The following is a 22,939-nucleotide window of genomic DNA, read 5'->3' on the forward strand; positions in this document are numbered from 1 at the left end:
CCAACCTCTTTTATTTAGTCACATTGAGATTTACATCTCTTTTTCAACTGAACCCTGGCCAGGAATGCAACATGCATATAGTTAGTTACACATGAGACACAACACAACATAAACACAATAATGAATGGAAGATAAAACAGTACAAAGTGCATAAGAGATTATAAACATGTGCAATCTGTGGTCAGCAGCCATCCAAACAGGATCTAAAATCACCAATCAGGATAAAATGATCTAGTTATAAGCCCTTCTGCAAAGTGTTCCAAGATGATGGAGCAGCAAATCAAAAAGCACTCTTACCAAACTCAGTTCTTGTGTTGGGAACGTTATATAAAATACAGTTCTGTGATCTCAGACGGTAATGACCATGGGGGAAGGTAAAGCACTTCAATATATTGGTAGCTGCCCTAAAATGGCCTTAGAGACAAGCATGTAATAGTGACTCTGTTGCCTTACGGTTAAGGATGTCCTTCCTGCTAACTGATAGAAGGTACAGTGATGTGTATGAGGCCTTGTGTTTGTTACAAATCTTAGAGCAGCATTCAACATGGTTGATTCCTATGGTCACGCGCACACACACACAAAATACATCCTTATCAAAAACCATACAATACGGGGAAAGGACTTTGTTTTATATCCATAGTAGTTATTTATTTTCTTCATAGAACTGGATAGACAAATGGCCCACAAGTGTGAATCCCAGCATAAGTAACAATTCTCACATAAAATAAATACATACAGCACCTGGTCAGCATCATTGTAAAATATTCTCAACATCCCATGGGAGTGATTACTGAAGAATATATTCACATATTTTTTCAATATATGTAATTTACAAAACAAAAACAACATACAATAGTGTTCTGTCATGTTGATAGTATTGTCAAAGTGTTTTCCTTGATCTTTTTTTGTCCACATATTTTATACTCATACGTACAAACATCTACAGTTTCTACACACAGTACAATGATAGCGCGTTGATGTTTAAGTCACATTTCAATAACGGCAGTTTCATCTCAAGTGGACATGAGCTTTAATAGACTAAAGACGCTCTTTTGACGTAAACATGGTGGTCCTTTTGAAATTCCTACTTACTTGTGCCTATTCCCTAAGAAATATGTCCCTTTTATTGCTTTGATTTCTTTTCTCCTTGGAACTTTAACCCCCCCCACTGAAAGCAGAGAGAAGTACAACAATTCCAACGAAAGTAATAGGATCACCAAAAATGTTTTACTTAAAAAAAACACAGACTAAACTTGCACCAAGTCATCCCACTCTGATCAAAAAGCAATCATAGAGCTGACACTGTTACACAAAGACCCAAAGTGTCACCATAAGACAGCAATACAAAAGCAGCTCCTGCTTTGGACAAACAGACCAGGGATACAGGGCAGCCAGAGAGACACCACAAGCATGCTTAGCATCCTGTTTACTGTGAGGGCTACTTTCACCAGCCTGCCACACGGACCTTTGATCTTAGAGAGATATGAACAGAGAAAAGTTTAAAGGTTGATGGGTCTAAAACTTGGGTCCAGATTCTTATGCTGGAAACAACAAGCATCTATCTAAAGGGAGAATGCCTGGGATTTTGACACTCCCCAAAACCACGCTACAATTGCTAACACATTTAATTTGAATTTACTTTGAACAAATGTTATGATTACCATGCAACCTGTCAGGCAATCACAGAGACAAAATGTTTTCAGGGGCAAACATTTGTTTGGTGGAGACCTAATCAGCAAGGCTGACACTATAAAGAACATCACATTGATCTAGATATCTATTGTATTAGTCTTTTAGTTCATAGATATGTTATATTGGCCCCTATTGATCTGTGCTCGTTCTTGGGATTAAAACACCAGAACAGAAGTAAAAAAATATTTGGCACTCGCACACACACATACACTCACTCACACTCACACTCACACACACAGAGAGAGAGAGAGAGAGAGAGAGAGAGAGAGAGAGAGAGAGAGAGAGAGAGAGAGAGAGAGAGAGAGAGAGAGAGAGAGAGAGAGAGAGAGAGAGAGAGAGAGAGAGAGAGAGAGAGAGAGAGAGAGAGAGAGAGAGAGAGAGAGAGAGAGAGAGAGAGAGAGAGAGAGAGAGAGAGAGAGCACAACAGAGATTACAAATTCAATCTACACTCTCAAACATGAACACATTATTTTACAATTATCTTTTGCAAACTCACTCAAACACACAAATCTGTCAGTTATGTGCAAACACAAATAACAATAGATGTCATATACAGACATATGCAACACTAAAGAGATCTGATTCTAATAAATAAATCCAGCACCACATCAGACACTCACTTGTACCAAGCACACAGCAACAGAGAAATTCCGCAGGCTACACATTCAACAAGCCCAATTGCCCTGCAGTCAGATATCACACTCACACTACAGTTGAGCAAGGGCGAGATCAGCTCTCTCACTGATTGTCACCACACTTGTGACACAAATATTAGAAGGGATGGCGTGGACACGGTGACAGGTAAGCACATAGTAATCAATAAAGACATAGGGCTAGATTCAACCAAGCCTGCCTTGCCAATGTACATACCCTTGTACACATGTTATTCTGATAACTGTAGGCATCTACCTTTGAGGGGATTTTTCGAGAGGGAGGGGGAGGGACGGGGAACACAATAACTTGAACATTTCTTATCACAGAGAAAATTGTGTTTTATACTACTGTGGAAAAACACAACACAGTTTGGATTTAATTGAGCGCTTCAAATGAATCTGTGAGCGACTAGTTGCTATGGTTCTTTTCCCATGAGCTGCATGACTGAAGGACAATGTGCTTAGTAACAGTGTATATGGAATAATTTGTGCTTCATTAATACTGCATCGTTTAACGACTGAACCGACTGACTTTGGTCCTCCTAGGTATAATGTTCTTTAGGTCTTAATAGACAGCAGAGGGCACATGTTGGCCTTAGCTAACTGGAATGTTAAACATGCTGATGAAGAGTGAGCATAAGACCACGATGTGAGACGCAGGAAACATGAGCTGTAATGCTGGACTCATTGATGCATTAAAAGTTATTCTAAAGTAACAATATTCTAGCCTTTCAAAATGAAAGGATATCTCCACTGATGTGTTAAATAGGTTCTCATCTTATTTACTCATCTTTGTCTGTTTTTCCAATATCTTTACAGAACCATAATGATGCACTTTATCAATGTAGATCAATGTACATGAATAAGTTCATCAGAAGTCTCATTGAACCAATTACAAAAACATACAGAAGGATGCAACACTTTCTCCATCTTTCTCCCTAATACGCACACAACATATAACTATTTAGACATATATTTCACTGCTTGATGTAAATTTGATGTGGACAAACATACAAAGTAATTTTTTTGTGTGCATATCAACAAAACCGATCCCTTCGAATTACCATCAATAAATAAACTGTTATTTGTCCTGTCATTATTTATTTTCTTTGCAATGTATCTTCAACACACATGTACAGTCCATTTTATATATGATAAAATAACTAGTATCAATGCCAAGTTTGAACACATAATCTATATAATTATTTTGATGCAGGGAGCTTGGTGCATGTCACCTGGTAAGGGAAATATTGTCTGCAATATTCTCTTTCAGAGGAAGCCAATAAGATATGTAAATTCAGTGGAAAGCTAAGTTACAGTGAAAGCTATTTTCAGGTGGAAATCTGTTGGAGGGCATCTTTAACCTCATATTATTTGGTATTAGGGTCAGATATGGGTGCTAGGATGAATTGAGGGTGTATAGATGTTTGATCTCTTTTGTTGGGAAGTATCCCCATTAGGCATTGTAGCTATCAAGCAGTATCTTTGTATCCTTTGGTAGTGGTTTATAAGCTTATATCTTTGTTGGCAGGATTTCATTCTGTCTAATCTGTAGGGTCTCTGAGAAGCAAACCCAATGTGCTATTTTATGCTGTGGTGAAGATGCCAGCTAGTCTGTGCTGGCTATATGGGTCACATCTGCATTTTAAGTATGATGCTATCTTCATATTTTCTCAGTAATCTGGGACTGTTGTGACACTGTTGATAACAGTCTGTTTTTTAGTGTTTAATGAGCAACGTTGGATTGCTAAAGGCTGAGATTGTACGGTTGGTCGGGAGCTACACTCCGCTGCCTTCTGGTGGTGAATTGTGCTACTGCAGCACCTGGCCCCGTGTTTCAGGCAGCTTTAGTGCTAGGAAACTGCCGGCAGCGAGTGCTCCCGCAGCGAACAAGATGGGCACAGCCTTGGTGATGCCTACGAAGGACTGGAAGATGCTTATGCCCAGGACAGCAGCCAACTTGCAAAGGGCATTTAAGAAGCCAAATGCAGTGGTCCTAAAAAAGAGAAAAGAATGGAAATTGTCAGCACTTCTGACAAGGTCACTTCTTAAAACTTAACATGAAAACTTAAAAATCTTTTCAATAAATATGTTTGCATCAAATACACCTTTATTCACTGTGCAAGAATTAAGGAGCTGTAACACTTGCAAAATGTGAGGTAGCTGCACTTGCCTTTTATCCGAGGGGTACAGTTCTACAGTCAACACATCCAGGGCATTCCAGGAAGCTATGCTGATGCCGCCAAAGAGACATAAAAGGGCGATCATTCCCGACTCGGTACTGCCGAATGACAGGAAGAAACAGCTGACACAAGATATGACACTTGATCCCGCTGTGTAGGAAAAGAGGTTGAGGGGCAAGAGAAAGAGGGTGAAAAAGATCAGACAAAGATAAGGGATCTTTCTGTAGTAGGCTAATCATGAAATACTGTGGTATAGGAAGGGGTGCATGATTAATGTATCATCAGATGTATAATCTCAAAATATGCACATATTCTTTAAATGTTGTATAAAGCATTAAAAACACATGAATGAAGGCGTGACATACCCAACATCCTCAGACGTCCAATTTTGTCCATCAGCAGGGCTGAGACAATGTTGCCGGGTAACACGGCCAATGTGCCCAGGAAGCTGACAAAGTAGATCATGTAGGCGTTGTTGTCATCAGTGAAGTCCAGCAGACAGCCTTCCTTGTTGTGGAGGAAGGTGCTGTTTACCAGTTTGCTGTTGATGATTCTGTTCTGGAACAAGTCTGTCAAGAGAAAAGAAAGTAAGAGAGGTGTCAAGAAGGGTCCAAGAGTAGGATACTGCCCAGTTCAATGGTATTAGGTATTTTATTAGGATCCCCATTAGCTGTTACAAAAGCAGCAGCTACTCTTCCTGGGGTCCACACGAAACATGAAACATAATACAGAATTACATAATACAGAACATCTAGGCATGGACTGAGCTCATAACTATTGTAAGCTCCACTTTATATTGTTTATGCTTCTTGTTTTGGGAGACACTTTACCTGTATTGTAAAAGAGGGTTGAGATGAACGTGCAGTTTCTGAAGAAGCTTCTGCTAGAGGTGATGTCCTCAAAGTAGCACTCCTCAAACAATGAGTCCTCAAACACCATGGACTTCATCTTAAGGTTGATGAACCTTGTGGACAATGTAAAAGTAAGAAATACGTATTTAGCGGCCCAGTTGCATTAGAGTCGACTAACAATTAGTGTCCATTGCATAGTTGCAAAATTAAGACTAGCACAGTTTACCACTCCCGATTAAGAAGAAAATGTTGCAAATTCAGAAAGTTCTGTGTAATATCATGAGGACTGACTTGTCGTTGAAGTACTGTCCTTGGTGGTGCACCTGGTTCTCCAAGGTGAAGTTGAAAGTCACATGCTCCACTCGCTCCTTGGTGAAGAACTTGGTGCGCGAGGCATATTCCTGCTTCTGGATGTACTTGATCATGTCAGGGAACCACACTGTCAGCCCATAGTAGCTGGGGGAGAAGCAAAAGACAAATGTGGTTCAACCAAACAAACATGATTATGTTTCTTCATTTTTCACTATGTTGAAATCAGTTGAGATAAGCATGAACCTTAATAATATCAATGCCCAGTAAGTTAAGACGGCAGGAGCCACCATTTCTTTGGGGAATCTTTTTAGATTTGATATGACAAAACATTTCTTGAGCTTTTTGATTGATCAAAAAAATAACCAGTTTGTGCACAGGCCGCTGATAACCACTATGGTCACGGCCCTGGTCCTGCTACCTGAACGACATGGTAAACCAGACAGCCATCATCATGAAGGTGGTCCTTCTGTATTCTGGATTGAAGATGGCCAAGAAGTTACTCCGCACCTATAGCAACCCACAGAAAAGAACTCAAATATGCATCTAGGTTTTACTGCTGACACGGTTTAAAAACATAAAAACCCACTATAAAACACATTGCACAAAACTTTTTTTTTACCTAAGCATAAATTGGGCTTTGGTCATTTTGTATAAAAGCGTCTGCTAAACGGTGTATGCAGTCGCAAATTAACATATTCTGTATGAAATATAAAAGATATACACAGAAAATAATCATAACCTCATACCTTTATAGGGATCTTAACATGACTCTTACCTGGTGGAATAGGCTGGTCAGCTTCAATTTATAGCATCGCAAAGTTGATATGTCTCCTCCCATGTCCACCAGCTCGTCCATCTGCTTTACAGTCTTGATGGTGGTGACCTGGGAAAAATAAGACCTTCCATTTTCAACTCATTTGTGTGCAGTACATGTATACATTAGATTAGATTAGATGAAATGAGATTTTCCTGTGAGGGAACTTCTTGTTTGGAGTGGTAAAAAACAAAAAAATAGCGGGTCTAGGCTACGCAGTAGACAACATCAGACTCTTCCAGCCTGGGGACGTGGTTACACAATAACAAACAGCTAGGACAGGAGAATACAACTTCATAAACACTTTTTGCAGAAGAACCCTTTGATTCAAAAACTTTACACGTTTGTCTCAGAAATACTCACGGAAAACACCTTCTCTGGGTGTCCCTTTGCTCTCATGTTGGTGTCGTGAACTTGTTTCAGAATCATCCAGCCTTCGTCGTGTTTGCCGTTCTGTTGGGAAATGATTGCATACTTCATAAAAAATACTTACAGTTGAAACACATTACGAGTATTGCGAAACATTATGTCTGTGTGAAGTAAGTGTCTAAGGGTATACTGTAATGTGCCTTAATTTCCATGAATTTGTAATAAAGCCTTATATTTAGGTTTATGCTACTAGAGTAAGACAGTTGTGCTAAACTCAACAATCAATCTGAAGAATCTGAAGAATTGAAAAGACTAAATTCACAAGATCCCAGATTGTACCTTTAAAGGTATAATCTGCAATATTTACTGCTGTTCAGTCAAGGTAATGACATACAGCGCCTTCAGAAAGTATTAACACCCCTTGACTTTTTCCATATTTTGTTGTGCTACAGCTAGTGACACACGATATATCGGTAAGGATATCGGAATCGAACGATATTAACTAAAAATTCATTGCCCTTGACAATCAACCGTTCTCAGTCGTGGATGATGTTGGCTTTCGCCGACTGGTCGAGCACCGGTACACACTACCAAGTAGGCACTATTGTTTAGATGTTGCCCTACCAAAGTTACACAATCTTGTTGAAACTCGCATCCACAAGCTACTTGTTATAGGCGTAACTGCTATTAGCTTCAAGATATTTGGACCAGCGATGTCAGCCCCATGAGCATCTGACAGCACAGTGGGTCGACGACGATTTCGTACTGAGGAAAGCCGTATTGCATGCTCAAGAATGTGCTGGTTCTCATACCACTGCTGCCATTTCAATGGCATTTGAGAACATGCAGCAGACGTGATACCCTGTCATGGCATTGAAATGCCTGCTCAACAAAAATGCCAACAAAGACCGTCGGGTTAACTTGGAAAAGTACTCTACTAGAGGCTGTGAACAAGCGATTCGGTGGAATTCTCTCTGAGCCTCTACTGTGTCGCCACCATGCTCGATGCTATGTACAAGGACCGCTACCTCAATGCAGACAAGAAACAGGGTTTATGTGAAATGTTACAGACACAGCTGGACAAGATGGAAACGGACCCAGTGACCGAGGAAGAGAGGTCACGGACAGACAGAGCTGAAACTTCACTGCTTGACATGTATGATGAAATCCTGATTGAGACTGAACAAATGAACAACGAAACAGCATAGCCAGTTAGTTAAAGAAATAGGTTTTGATTAAGTTTTATTGGTAATGGAAACATTCGTAAAAGCCAACAAAATTACTTTTTGGTCAGTGTGTGTGTGTGTGTGTGTGTGTGTGTGTGTGTGTGTGTGTGTGTGTTTCAACTATTTAACTGTACTAGAATGATTAACAGGCAGCTAAAATTTTAAATATCGGTTATCGGTATCGGGTTTTTTTTGTCAAGGAAAATATTTGATATTGGTTTCGGCCAAATATTTCATATCGCATCCCTAGTTACAGCCTGAATTTAAAATGGATTATATTGAGATTTCTGTTCACTGGCCTACACACAATACCTCATAATGTCGAGGTGGAATTATATTTTTCGAAATTTTTACAAATTAATAAAAAATGTAAAGCTGAAATGTCTTGAGTCAATAAGTATTCAACTCCATTGTTATGGAGTAACGGGCAGGTGGAGAGAGTAAACCAGGATGTGTCTAGGTTTCTGCGGTCTTATTGCCAGGACCGGCCGGGGGAGTGGGCGGCGTTCATCCCCTGGGCAGAGATGGCCCAAAACTCACTCCGCCACTCCTCCACTAACCTCTCTCCTTTCCAGTGCGTACTGGGGTATCAGCCGGTTCTGGCACCGTGGCATCAGAGCCAGATCGAAGCTCTTGCGATGGACGAATAGTTTAAAGGCTCGGAGGAGACCTGGGACCTGGGCCGCCCATGTGCACCTGCAACGGGCCGTGAGGCGGCAGAAGGCGAGCGCCGACCGTCACCGCAGTGAGGCCCCGGTATCGGGTCTGGCTCTCGACCCGGAACGGTACTGTCACGACTTCCACCGAAGTCGGTCACTCTCCTTGTTCGGGCGGTGTTCGGCGGTCGACGTCACCGGCCTTCTAGCCACCGCCGATCCACTTTTCATTTTCCATTTGTTTTGTCTATGTCTTACACACCTGGTTTCACTCACCCAATTACCTGTTTATTATTTAACCCTCTGTTCCCCATGTTTGGTTGTGAGTGATTGTTTGTTGTATTGTGGTCCGTATTTGTGGGCTTGGTAATTCTCTTGTATTTTGATGACTTTGAGTAAAGTTACTTTTATTTACTCATCTCTGCTGTCCTGCGCCTGACTCCTCTGCACCAGCTACACATAGATCCTTACAATTGTAGTTACTCCACAATACTAACCTAATTGACAGAGTGAAAAGAAGGAAGCCTGTACAGAATGTTTGTAACAAGGCACTAAAATAATATTGCAAAAAAATGTGGCAAAGCAATTAACTTCTTGTCCTGAATACAAAGCGTCATATTTTTCAAGCATTGTGGTGGCTGCATCATGTTACAGGTATGCTTGTCATTGGCAAGGACTAGGGAGTTTTTTTTTATTAGAATAAACAGAAACAGGCAAAATCCTAGAGGAAGACCTGTTTTCAGTCTGCTTTCCAACAAACACTGGGAGACAAATTCACCTTTCAACAGGACAATAACCTAAAACAAACGGCCAAATATACACTGTAGTTCCTTACCAAGATTACATTGTTCCTGAGTGGCCTAGTTACAGTTTTGACTTAAATCGTCTTGAAAATATATTTAATTTTACTAGGGAAGTCCCTTAAGAACAAATTCTTATTTTCAATGACGGCCTTATTCATGGGCAGAATGACAGATTTTTACCTTGTCAGCTTGGAGATTCGATCTTGCAACCTTTCGGTTACTAGCCCAACGCCCTAACCACTACGCTACCTGCCGCCCCGGCATCTATGGCAAGACTTGAAAATGGCCGTCTAGCAGTGATCAACAACCAACTTGACAAATCAACAACCAAATTTTTTTTAAAGATAAATGTGCAAATATTGTACAATCCAGGTGTGCAAAGCTCTTAGAGACTTACCCAGAAATATTTGCACCTGTAATCTCTGCCAAAGGTATTGCTGCTAAATGTATTGCCTTAGGGGGTTGAATACTTATGTAATCAAGATATATTATCGTTTTCATTTTCATTAAGTTTTTATAAATGTTAGTATTTTTCTTCCACTGACATTACAGAATATTTTGTGTAGCTCATTTACAAAAAATTACAATTAAATCCATTTTAATCCCACCTTGTAACACAACAAAATAAAGTCAAGGGGCTGTGAATACATTCTGAAGGCACTTTACAGTTGAAGTCGGAAGTTTACATACACTTAGGTTGGAGTCATTAAAACTTGTTTTTCAACCACACCACAAATTTCTTGTTAAGAAACTATAGTTTTGGCAAGTCGGTTAGGACATCTAAGTAATTTTTCCAACAATTGTTTATAGACAGATTATTTCACTTATAATTAACTGTATTACAATTCCAGTGGGTCAGAAGTTTACATACACTAAGTTGACTGTACCTTTAAACAGCGTGGAAAATTCCAGAAAATGATGTCATGGCTTTAGAAGCTTCTGATAGGCTAATTGACATAATTTGAGTCAATTGGAGATGTACCTGTGGATGTATTTCAAGGCCTACCTTCTGTTACGGGATTTTTGTGTTTAATGACTAAAATATGTATACATTTGACTTAGATGTTACTGTATGAATGAAACTTATTATAATCATAATGCTGAATATAATGTGTTCCTTATTAGAAAGAATGGAGTTATCTTCAGACAGGCTGGAATGCTGTGTTCCTTACAGGACATTCTGTCTCTACCCAGGGAGGGGAGAGACCTTGGGCTGGTTGTAGATTGTTTAACAGGTGGCAGACAACGTAATGAAGCTGTGAACTATACTGCCATTGTATCCGAGAGGAGGATGGACATTAAAACCTATGACATCATCTTTATTATATAACCTGATGTAAAATGTATTATGATCAGTACTCTCGAGAATAAACGCTATTGATTGATTGATTTTGAGACTGGTTTCTGTCCATTTTATGCTGATAAGTATCTTACAAATTCTTATGTATGGACAGAGTGTTTTAATTGAATTGGTTGATAAACATAGGAATTAAATTCCTTTAACACCTTCAAACTCAGTGCCTCTTTGCTTGACACTATGGGAAAATCAAAAGAAATCAGCCAAGACCTCAGAAACAAAATCTGGTTCATCCTTGGGAGCAATTTCCAAACGCCTGAAAGTACCACGTTCACCTGTACAAACAATAGTACGCAAGTATAAACACCATGGGACCCCGCAGCCGTCATACTGCTCAGGAAGGAGAGGCATTCTGTCTCCTAGAGATGAATGTACTTTGTAGGAAAAGTGCAAATCAATCCCAGAACAACAGCAAAGGACCTTGTGAATGCTGGAGGAAACAGGTACAAAACTATCTATATGCACAGTAAAACGAGTCCTATGTCGACATAACCTGAAAGGCCGCTCAGCAAGGAAGAAACCACTGCTCCAAAACTGCCATAAAAAAAGCCAGACTACGGTTTGCAACTGCACATGGGGACGAAGATCGTACTTTTTGGAGAAATGTCCTCTGATCTGATGAAACAAAAATAGAACTGTTTGGCCATAATGACCATCGTTATGTTTGGAGGAAAAAGGGGGAGGCTTGCAAGCCGAAGAACACCATCCCAACCGTGAAGCACGGGGGTGGCAGCATCATGTTGTGGGGGTGCTTTGCTGCAGAAGAGACTGGTGCACTTCACAAAATAGATGGCATCATGAGGAAGGACAATTATGTGGATATATTGAAGCAACATCTCAAGACATCAGTCAGGAAGTTAAAGTTGGTCGCAAATGGGTCTTCCAAATGGACAATGACCCCAAGCATACTTCCAAAGTTGTGGCAAAATGGCTTAAGGACAACAAAGTCAAGGTATTGGAGTGGCCATCACAAAGCCCTGACTTCAATCCTATAGACAATCTGTGGGCAGAACTGAATGGTGTGTGCGAGCAAGGAGGCCTACAAACTTGACTCAGTTACACCAGCTGTGTCAGGAGGAATGGGCCAAAATTCACCCAAATTATTGTGGGAAGCTTGTGGAAGGCTACCCGACACGTTTGATCCAAGTTAAACAATTTAAAGGCAATGCTACCAAATACTAATTGAGTGTATGTAAACTTCTGACCCACTGGGAATGTGATGAAAGACATAAAAGTTGAGATAAATCATTCTCTCTACTATTATTCTGACATTTCACATTCTTAAAATAAAGTGGTGATCCTAAGTGACCTAAAACAGGGAATTTGTACTAGGATTAAACGTCAGGAATTGTGAAAAACTGAGTTTAAATGTATTTGGCTAAGGTGTATGTAAACTTCCAACTTCAACTGTATATGGCTTCAAGTGATTGAGGTTAGAATTGGAATTGGGTAAACTGCTTCTATATGGACTTATATGGACTATATGGACTTGAGAAAGTGATCCCTGCTTACCTCTAAGAAGAAGCGCGGGCTTTCTGGCATGGTGGTGAGAGAAGCAATAGCCGCAACAGAGGGAAATGCACACACCAGGACGAACACACGCCAGCTGTGGAACTGGTACGCTGACCCCATCTGGAAACTCCAGCCTGGGAGGAGAGGAGCAAAGAGAGAGAAATGGGACGAAGCACAAACTGTAAACCTGCGTAATCCCTAGATACAACTTTGTGGTAAGGCATTTTGTGCGCTTTTGGGACAATATCCGTGAGTAGCCTACCCGCCATAGGCTACTCACCATAGTGTGGGATGATGGCCCATGCCATAGCTGAGGCATAGATGCCACCAATCATCCAGAACATGCAGAGCCAACTGAGGTGCTCCCCACGTTTCTCCTGGGCCAGAAACTCTGAGTAGTAGGAGAACACAATGGGGATGGAACCACCGATCCTGTAAGGATTAGCACAGAGAAACAAACCACTGGAAGTTGAGCTGGACTTTCTAATCCTGTTCATGTTTAGTCTTTTTGGAGAATCTGTAAATGAAATCAAACTTGGGGAGAATACTTGGTGGTAGGGGTGTTACTTAGCTTCTGTGAGGGTGCTCTTTGGATGACATGTCCTTCATAGCATTAAAGCAAAAAAACATATATATCTCTGCTATATAACTATAAAAAAGCTATTAAGCCCACCTGCGTCTGCGTGTAACTCTGTCTCTATCTATCATTCACCATCCATCGGTTTTCAGAATCTTACCCAACACCAGAAAGTAGTCGGCAGAAGAGAAAGGTGCTGTAACCCTGGACAAAGGAGGAGAAGAAGGAGAAGACGCTGTTGATGGAGAGACAGATGAGAAGGGACTGCCGTCGGCCTATCCGATCAGCGAGCCCACCCCACACGAATGCACCGACCATCATTCCCAGATAAACTATCAGACCTGCAGAGGACAGAAAGAGAAAATGAGAGAGTTACATGTTTCATACCTGTACATATTGCTGCTTTATTTGTTACCCTTCGGCACAACATGTGGCACAAGAAAGATGATTTCGACACCCACCATCTCAGATCGTTCTGAAATAGTTTATGTTTTTAAATATTGACCATTTTAATTTATAGGACTGGCCATTTATAGGATTTATAGGATTCATATAACATTTAATAAATATAATACCTAACATTCATTTGAACCAAACTTTAAAAAAAAGTTAGACATGAGGAATCCAAAGAAATTGTCAAAACTTTATATTATATGAATCCTATAAATTACAATGGCCAATTTGGGTGCAATCAGAGATGGAATTACTGTATATTTCCACAAAATAACATGCCAGGAATGCTAATCTTATTGGTTTCTTACAATAAACAAAAACAAAAAAAACTTGTTTACATAAGTATTCAGACCGATTGCTATGAGACTTGAAATTGAGCTCAGGTGCATCCTGTTTCCCATTGATCATCCTTGAGATGTTTCTACAACTTCATTGGAGTGCACCTTTAGTCAATTCAAATGATTGGACAAGATTTGGAAAGGCACACACCTGTCTATATAAGGTCTCATAGTTGACAGTGCATGTCAGAGCAAAAACCAAGCGATGAGGTTGAAGGAATTGTCTGTATAGCTCCGAGACAGGATTGTGTCGAAGCACAGATCTGGGGATGGGTACCAAAACATTTCTGCAGCATTGAAGGTCCCCAATAACACAGTCGCCTCCATCATTATTAAATGGAAGAGGTTTGGACCACCAAGAACCTGATGGTCACTCTGACAGAGCACCAGAATTCCTCTGTGGAGATGGGAGAACCTTCCAGAAGGACTACCATCTCTGGAGCCTTTATGGTGGAGTGGCCAGACGGAAGCCACTCCTCAGTGAAGGGACATGACAGCCCGCTTGGAGTTTGCCAAAAGGCACCTAAAGACTCTCAGACCATGAGAAACAAGATACTCTGATGAAACCAAAATTGAACTATTTGGCCTGAATTCCAAGTGTCATGTCTGGAGGAACCTGGCACCATCCCTATGGTGAAGCATGGTGGTGGCAGCATCATGCTGTGGGGATGTTTTTCAGGGACTGGGAGACTAGTCAGGATCGAGGGAAAGATGAACGGAACAAAGTACAGAGAGATAATTGATGAAAACCTGCTCCAGAGCACTTAGGACCTCAGACTGGGGAAAGGTTCACCTTCCAACAGGACAACAATCCCTAAGCACACAGCCAAGACAATGCAGGAGTGGCTTCCGGATAAGTCTCTGAATGTCCTTGAGTGACCCAGCCAGAGTTTGGACTTGAACCCGATCAAACATCTCTGGAGAGACCTGAAAATAGCTGTGCAGCAATGCTCCCCATCCAACCTGACAAAGCTTGGGATGATCTGCAAAGAACAATGGGAGAAACTCCCCAAATACAGGTGTGCCAAGCTTGTAGCGTCATACACAAGAAGACTCGAGGCTGTAATCTCTTCCAAAAGTCACACACACACACGTACACACCTACACACACAAAGCTCAAGGGTAGTGAAGCGGGAGGTGTGGGATGGAGGAGGCTAATCATAGATGGTTTTCCCCTTTATGTAAGAATGAACTCTCTTTGTCAGCGTAGACATAGGTAGCTAGCTATGGCTACCCGGCTAATGTTTTTGTTTGAAAAATGCACCTGGACACATTACCAGCTTTTTGTTCCATCTGGGTGCCAGTATTACGTAGAGGAATACAGCAGTGCTAAAGCAGAGAGCTTGTAGTGAGGACGACTGGCTTCTATTCTGAACTTTGTGTGGTGAGCTTTTTGGCGCCCAGAGCTGCCGAGGCATCACTGCTGCGGCATCACAGAGTGGAAGAGAAGTCCAGTGGCTATAAGACTCCAGACTTGCCCTCTACAAGATCATCAGCAGACTCCATCGCCATCATTTACCTTCCTCTGACCAGCTCCCTACACTCAACCCATGAACTGACCCTCTCTATCTTCAGAGGATGCAGCAAAGACTTGGCCTCTATTGGTTGACTTGTCATGATACTGCATATTGCTTGTTTGATTTTTGCTCTTGAAGCACTTTGAGATATAAGGTTAATCAATTGTTGTTATTATTATTATTATTATTATATACGTGTCAGAGAGACAAGATCAACGCAAGCTGCAGAGCATAAATTAGGGTCCCTATATTCAATCAAAACTAGTAACCAGCAATGTTTTGCATGTTTTCCTCTGTCATACTCTTTCAGCATAATAAAATGATGTTCATGTTTATCTCCTCAGAAAAATGGGTAGCCAATTTGGGCCTAGGTTGCTCTCTGCTTTGGACCGTTTCTGAGCCACAACAAAGTTTATGGGCACTTATAAAGTATTCTAAAGATAGCACAAGACAGAGAGACGGTAAGAGAAAAAACAGAGGGAGACCTGTTTAAGATGCTAGAGCGCAACTGGCTGAATGCTGGTGGTACACTGGCATGAAATTCACAACTCAACACAAACACACAATACAATTTTATTTAACTGTACTGATTTTTGCTAGAAAAATGTGGTAACGAAGGGTACTATTTAATTTTTTAAAGTCTGCACTAGTAACTACAGTACCTGGTTATTTCCGTGAATAAAAAAAATACCAGGTAATTTCTTTATCATAAAATGAAGTGCTGCCAAGCAGACATTTGTGTATCCGGTGCTGATGTCAATGAATAGGTTACTGAGTTACACATTCATCACTCTCCAGAGGGTCGGCAGAAAGCGGATGTTCCCGGTTTTCAGGGATACAACCTAACTTGAAAAATGGATGTGGGGACTCCGCTCAGGAGTCTTTTTACGCCTCCTACGTTAGGTTACACATTCATAGATTGATAATTTTATTGTCTATCAAAGACATAAGATGTGAGGAATTTACCATAGAATGACAGGGTTTTTATTGAATTTGCATTGGAGCCGATTAACTCCCCCACATTTGACACTTGATCGGAGAAAAACAGTTAAGGGCTCACTAACCTAGCATGTAAATCAATCAAGTTAATTAAAAAGACACAGTTTAAGGGTCACACTTACCCAACATGCCCTTGCTTTCCTCTGACAGACACATATCTTTCTCGGCGCTGGGGAGCACAAAGCCCACCACAAAAATCTCTACACCGTCCGCCATGAGGGCCAGCCCCAGCACAAAGTAGAGGGTCCACTGGAACTTTCCATGGCCGCACTCCTGCAGGATGGTCTCGTACTGCTGGGCTAGCTCTTCTTGATCCTTCCGCCGTTCCCCCTCAAACTGTGCCATGTCCCTGAACTGCTGCCCATCTCCCCCTGCTAGGCTGTCGGCAGCCTTGCTCGAGTCAGCGCGGGGAATGCCCTGGTACTCGCCCTCGTAGATCTCGTCGTCTTCGTCGTGGCCCTCTGTGGAGTCGCTGTGGCCACCTTCATCGTCATTGGCTGCCTGGCTGTCGCCCCGGTAGTAGCCACTGTCCTGCCCCCCAGGCACTCCAGGGTAGTCATCGTCGTCGTCTTCCTCAAAGCGGGCGTATGAGCGTTTGCTGTACTCGTCGGTCATCTTGTCCACACCGCGGCCCACTTTCTTGCCTGCCTGGCGCTTGACCTCCTTGGCAATGTCTTTGGCGCCCTTTATAAAGGCTGTCTTGTTCTGATAGCCGTCCTCCATTATTGAAGGGTCGAGGAATCTCAAAGGCAGGGGTTTATCACCTGAAAAGCAGGATGGAGCTCAGGAATCTCTGGGGAGTGTTTGTCAGGCAGTGTTCCAGTTTACCCTCAATAGGGTGGCGGAGAGTTGAGCTGGATTGGATCACAGGGCCCGCTCTGCGATGGACTTCTCCTCTACAGAGGGAAAGCGCAAATACATTGTTAGTCACATGGACCAAACTTTTGAATCAGGGTTTGGGTCAATACAATTGTAAATAAATACTGTATAGCTTCAAAACATGTTTAAAACCACAATTGTGGTCTAATGCAGTCCTTGCATCCATAGCTTCATCCCTCAGCTGTTTATCAAAACAAGTGGCGGGGTGACCAATTAGTGGTTTTTAGAATCCCCGATTGCCCCTTTAAGTAACGTTCTATCTCTATAATGCTCAATATGAGTAAGCCCAGATCCTGTTACTTGCTAGGGGAAGCATATTTCTAAGCAGATGCCAAGTAGCATCTTATCTCAAATAGCATTCTCTGTAAACTGATTAGGAATGGCTTACTGTTCGATGTTGACATATTGTGTCTTGTGTCCATCTGATAACAACTCAACACCAGGGAAAGTAAAGCAGGGACAAACTGAGAAGGGTAGCAACTCTTCCTAGTGGACTATGGATTCATGGAGAAGTCAAAAACAATATTCTTCACAAACAAATGGAAAATACATTTAAAATAATATATTGTAAGAGTATGAGTCCAAGAGTGCATTATTGCTGTGCACAAATAATGTTGCTTTTGACTTATACTGCTTTATTTGAAAATGGCCTCTCGCATGATTATGATATGGATGACCTTGCTGTCCGGTCGCATTCCGCTTCGCTCCACAGGTAGTATCACATTTCATTTCATTTCATTACAGTACAACGGTTTGATTTGCTTGATCTTAGCTAGCTACATAGCCGTCTTTGTATCAAAGATAATTGTGTAGTTTAGACTAATTTCGGTTAGCTAGCCAGCTATTTTCGTTCTTTTAACGTAACGTAGTCAACACTGCTAGCTAGCTAGCCAGCTAGCCACCGAATAGCAGCACTGTAGAAACTATTACATTCAACGGAACAACGGAACGACTTGATTAGTGTAGTGTTAGCTAGCTACATAGTTGTCTTTGCTGTCTTTGTATCTAAGATAATTGGGTAGTTTAGACTATCGGTTAGCTAGCCAGCTATTTTCGTCCTTTTAACGTAACGTAACGTAACGTAGTCAACACTGCTAGCTAGCCAGCTAGCCACCGAATAGCAGCACTGTAGAAACTATTACATTCAACGGAACAACGGAACGACTTGATTAGTGTAGTGTTAGCTAGCTACATAGTTGTCTTTGCTGTCTTTGTATCTAAGATAGTTGCGTTAGCTAGCCAGTTTCGGTTAGCTAGCCAGCTATTTTCGTTCTTTTAACGTAACGTAACGTAGTCAACACTGCTAGCTAGCTAGCCAGCTAGCCACCGAATAGCAGCACTGTAGAAACTATTACATTCAACGGAACAACGGAACGACTTGATTAGTGTAGTGTTAGCAGCACTGTAGAAACTATTACATTCGTAGTCTAGAGTAATTATCGGTTAGCTAGCCAGCTATTTTCGTCCGCCGCGCTGCCGTTCTCCTACCTAGTCACACTGCTAGCTAGCCAACTTCTACCGAATAGCAGCACTGTAGAAACTATTACATTACAACGGAACGATTTGATTAGTGTAGTGTTAGCTAGCTACATAGTTGTCTTTGCTGTCCTTGTATCTAAGACAATTGTGTAGTTTAGACTAATTATCTAGCCAGTTACCGAGGTTACCTAGCTAGCTATCGAGGTTACCTAGCCAGCTACACTTTCTAACAAAGTCAACAACGCAGCCACTGCTAGCTAGCCTACTTCAGCAGTACTGTATCATTTTAATCACTTTAGTCAATAAGATTTTTGCAACGTAAGCTTAACTTTCTGAACATTCGAGACGTGTAGTCCACTTGTCATTCCAATCTCCTTTGCATTAGCGTAGCCTCTTCTGTAGCCTGTCAACTATGTGTCTGTCTATCCCTGTTCTCTCCTCTCTGCACAGACCATACAAACGCTTCACACCGCGTGGCCGCGGCCACCCTAACCTGGTGGTCCCAGCGCGCACGACCCACGTGGAGTTCCAGGTCTCCGGCAGCCTCTGGAACTGCCGATCTGCGGCCAACAAGGCAGAGTTCATCTCAGCCTATGCTTCCCTCCAGTCCCTCGACTTCTTGGCACTGACGGAAACATGGATCACCACAGATAACACTGCCACTCCTACTGCTCTCTCCTCGTCTGCCCACGTGTTCTCGCACACCCCGAGAGCTTCTGGTCAGCGGGGTGGTGGCACCGGGATCCTCATCTCTCCCAAGTGGTCATTCTCTCTTTCTCCCCTTACCCATCTGTCTATCGCCTCCTTTGAATTCCATGCTGTCACAGTTACCAGCCCTTTCAAGCTTAACATCCTTATCATTTATCGCCCTCCAGGTTCCCTCGGAGAGTTCATCAATGAGCTTGATGCCTTGATAAGCTCCTTTCCTGAGGACGGCTCACCTCTCACAGTTCTGGGTGACTTTAACCTCCCCACGTCTACCTTTGACTCATTCCTTTCTGCCTCCTTCTTTCCACTCCTCTCCTCTTTTGACCTCACCCTCTCACCTTCCCCCCCTACTCACAAGGCAGGCAATACGCTTGACCTCATCTTTACTAGATGCTGTTCTTCCACTAACCTCATCGCAACTCCCCTCCAAGTCTCCGACCACTACCTTGTATCCTTTTCCCTCTCGCTCTCATCCAACACTTCCCACACTGCCCCTACTCGGATGGTATCGCGCCGTCCCAACCTTCGCTCTCTCTCCCCCGCTACTCTCTCCTCTTCCATCCTATCATCTCTTCCCTCTGCTCAAACCTTCTCTAACCTATCTCCTGACTCTGCCTCCTCAACCCTCCTCTCCTCCCTTTCTGCATCCTTTGACTCTCTATGTCCCCTATCCTCCAGGCCGGCTCGGTCCTCCCCTCCTGCTCCGTGGCTCGACGACTCATTGCGAGTTCACAGAACAGGGCTCCGGGCAGCCGAGCGGAAATGGAGGAAAACTCGCCTCCCTGCGGACCTGGCATCCTTTCACTCCCTCCTCTCTACATTTTCCTCTTCTGTCTCTGCTGCTAAAGCCACTTTCTACCACTCTAAATTCCAAGCATCTGCCTCTAACCCTAGGAAGCTCTTTGCCACCTTCTCCTCCCTCCTGAATCCTCCTCCCCCTCCCCCCCCCTCCTCCCTCTCTGCAGATGACTTCGTCAACCATTTTGAAAAGAAGGTCGACGACATCCGATCCTCGTTTGCTAAGTCAAACGACACCGCTGGTTCTGCTCACACTGCCCTAGCCTGTGCTCTGACCTCTTTCTCCCCTCTCTCTCCAGATGAAATCTCGCGTCTTGTGACGGCCGGCCGCCCAACAACCTGCCCGCTTGACCCTATCCCCTCCTCTCTTCTCCAGACCATTTCCGGAGACCTTCTCCCTTACCTCACCTCGCTCATCAACTCATCCCTGACCGCTGGCTACGTCCCTTCCGTCTTCAAGAGAGCGAGAGTTGCACCCCTTCTGAAAAAACCTACACTCGATCCCTCCGATGTCAACAACTACAGACCAGTATCCCTTCTTTCTTTTCTCTCCAAAACTCTTGAACGTGCCGTCCTTGGCCAGCTCTCCTGCTATCTCTCTCAGAATGACCTTCTTGATCCAAATCAGTCAGGTTTCAAGACTAGTCATTCAACTGAGACTGCTCTTCTCTGTATCACGGAGGCGCTCCGCACTGCTAAAGCTAACTCTCTCTCCTCTGCTCTCATCCTTCTAAACCTATCGGCTGCCTTCGATACTGTGAACCATCAGATCCTCCTCTCCACCCTCTCCGAGTTGGGCATCTCCGGCGCGGCCCACGCCTGGATTGCGTCCTACCTGACAGGTCGCTCCTACCAGGTGGCGTGGCGAGAATCTGTCTCCTCACCACGTGCTCTCACCACTGGTGTCCCCCAGGGCTCTGTTCTAGGCCCTCTCCTATTCTCGCTATACACCAAGTCACTTGGCTCTGTCATAACCTCACATGGTCTCTCCTATCATTGCTATGCAGACGACACACAATTAATCTTCTCCTTTCCCCCTTCTGATGACCAGGTGGCGAATCGCATCTCTGCATGTCTGGCAGACATATCAGTGTGGATGACGGATCACCACCTCAAGCTGAACCTCGGCAAGACGGAGCTGCTCTTCCTCCTGGGGAAGGACTGCCCGTTCCATGATCTCGCCATCACGGTTGACAACTCCATTGTGTCCTCCTCCCAGAGCGCTAAGAACCTTGGCGTGATCCTGGACAACACCCTGTCGTTCTCAAATAACATCAAGGCGGTGGCCCGTTCCTGTAGGTTCATGCTCTACAACATCCGCAGAGTACGACCCTGCCTCACACAGGAAGCGGCGCAGGTCCTAATCCAGGCACTTGTCATCTCCCGTCTGGATTACTGCAACTCGCTGTTGGCTGGGCTCCCTGCCTGTGCCATTAAACCCCTACAACTCATCCAGAACGCCGCAGCCCGTCTGGTGTTCAACCTTCCCAAGTTCTCTCACGTCACCCCGCTCCTCCGCTCTCTCCACTGGCTTCCAATTGAAGCTCGCATCCGCTACAAGACCATGGTGCTTGCCTACGGAGCTGTGAGGGGAACGGCACCTCAGTACCTTCAGGCTCTGATCAGGCCCTACACCCAAACAAGGGCACTGCGTTCATCCACCTCTGGCCTGCTCGCCTCCCTACCACTGAGGAAGTACAGTTCCCGCTCAGCCCAGTCAAAACTGTTCGCCGCTCTGGCACCCCAATGGTGGAACAAACTCCCTCACGACGCCAGGACAGCGGAGTCAATCACCACCTTCCGAAGACACCTGAAACCCCACCTCTTTAAGGAATACCTAGGATAGGATAAAGTAATCCTTCTGACCCCCCCCCCCCCCCCCCCCCCCCCTTAAAAGATTTAGATGCACTATTGTAAAGTGGCTGTTCCACTGGATGTCATAAGGTGAATGCACCAATTTGTAAGTCGCTCTGGATAAGAGCGTCTGCTAAATGACTTAAATGTAAATGTAAATGTTAAGATGCAGAACTGACCATACTGGAAGTAAAAGGCCTGTAAAATGTAGATAACGCTTAGTATTTAGGTGTATATAGGGACCACAACACATCACATTAGTTCTCTTTTTTTGTTCGATCTTGTCTCATCGCTGCAACTTCCCAAAGAGCTCGGGAGAGGCAAAGGTGGAGTCATGCGTCCCTGATGAAGACAGCTTGGCTGTCGAACGTTGGTAATTACATTTTTGCATCTGAGCTCCTAGAGTGTGCGGCTCTCCTTTATTTTTAAGGAGTCATGCGTCCACCAAAACAAGACCCACTTAAACGCGCTCTTTAACACTCGCCAGCTTAACCCAGAAGCCAGCCACACCAATGTGCCGGATGAAACGCTGTTCAACTGATGACCGGAGTCAGCCTGCAGGCACCCGGCCCGCCACAAAGAGTCGCTAGGGCGCAATGAGCCAAGTAAAGCCCCCCCGGCCAAACCCTCCCCTAACCCGGACGACGCTGGGCCAATAGCCTTTTATCTACAGTGCCTTCAGAAAGTATTTACACCCGTTGACTTTTTCCATATTTTGTTGTGTTACAAAGTAGGATTAAATGGATTAAATTGCCATTGGTTGTCAACGATCTACACAAAGAAAATCTAACATTTGTGAAAAAAAATATGAAAAATAAAACTAATATATCTTGATTACATACATATTCAACCCCTTGAGACAATACGTGTTAGAATCACCTTTGGCAGAATCGCCTTTGGCAGCATTTA

General features: G+C 43.3%; 1 protein-coding gene across 1 annotated transcript; it reads right to left on the minus strand.

Moving 5' to 3' along the window:
- Positions 1–4,157: 4,157 nt before the first annotated feature.
- Positions 4,158–17,035, minus strand: LOC120022793 (synaptic vesicle glycoprotein 2A-like). Its single transcript, XM_038966791.1, has 12 exons — positions 16,435–17,035; positions 13,166–13,346; positions 12,709–12,860; positions 12,429–12,562; positions 6,869–6,958; positions 6,467–6,574; positions 6,110–6,198; positions 5,671–5,835; positions 5,359–5,492; positions 4,894–5,097; positions 4,519–4,678; positions 4,158–4,341 (listed from the first exon to the last, which is right to left on the minus strand). Exons 1-12 carry the CDS (start codon positions 17,033–17,035, stop codon positions 4,158–4,160), a joined length of 2,202 nt encoding a protein of 733 aa, XP_038822719.1.
- Positions 17,036–22,939: the final 5,904 nt, after the last annotated feature.

This window comes from Salvelinus namaycush, chromosome 27 (assembly GCF_016432855.1).
Source record: "Salvelinus namaycush isolate Seneca chromosome 27, SaNama_1.0, whole genome shotgun sequence".
Taxonomy (NCBI): domain Eukaryota; kingdom Metazoa; phylum Chordata; class Actinopteri; order Salmoniformes; family Salmonidae; genus Salvelinus; species Salvelinus namaycush.

Bases quoted from the DNA above. Each gene is read 5' to 3' on its own strand.
- LOC120022793 (XM_038966791.1), bottom strand. From the start codon at position 17,035: ATGGAGGACGGCTATCAGAACAAGACAGCCTTTATAAAGGGCGCCAAA. The intron at 5,836-6,109 runs GTAGCAGGACCA...CTTCTCCCCCAG, and splicing joins TGGTTTACCATGTCGTTCAG to CTACTATGGGCTGACAGTGT. The intron at 4,679-4,893 runs GTATGTCACGCC...TTTCCTACACAG, and splicing joins TGGACGTCTGAGGATGTTGG to CGGGATCAAGTGTCATATCT.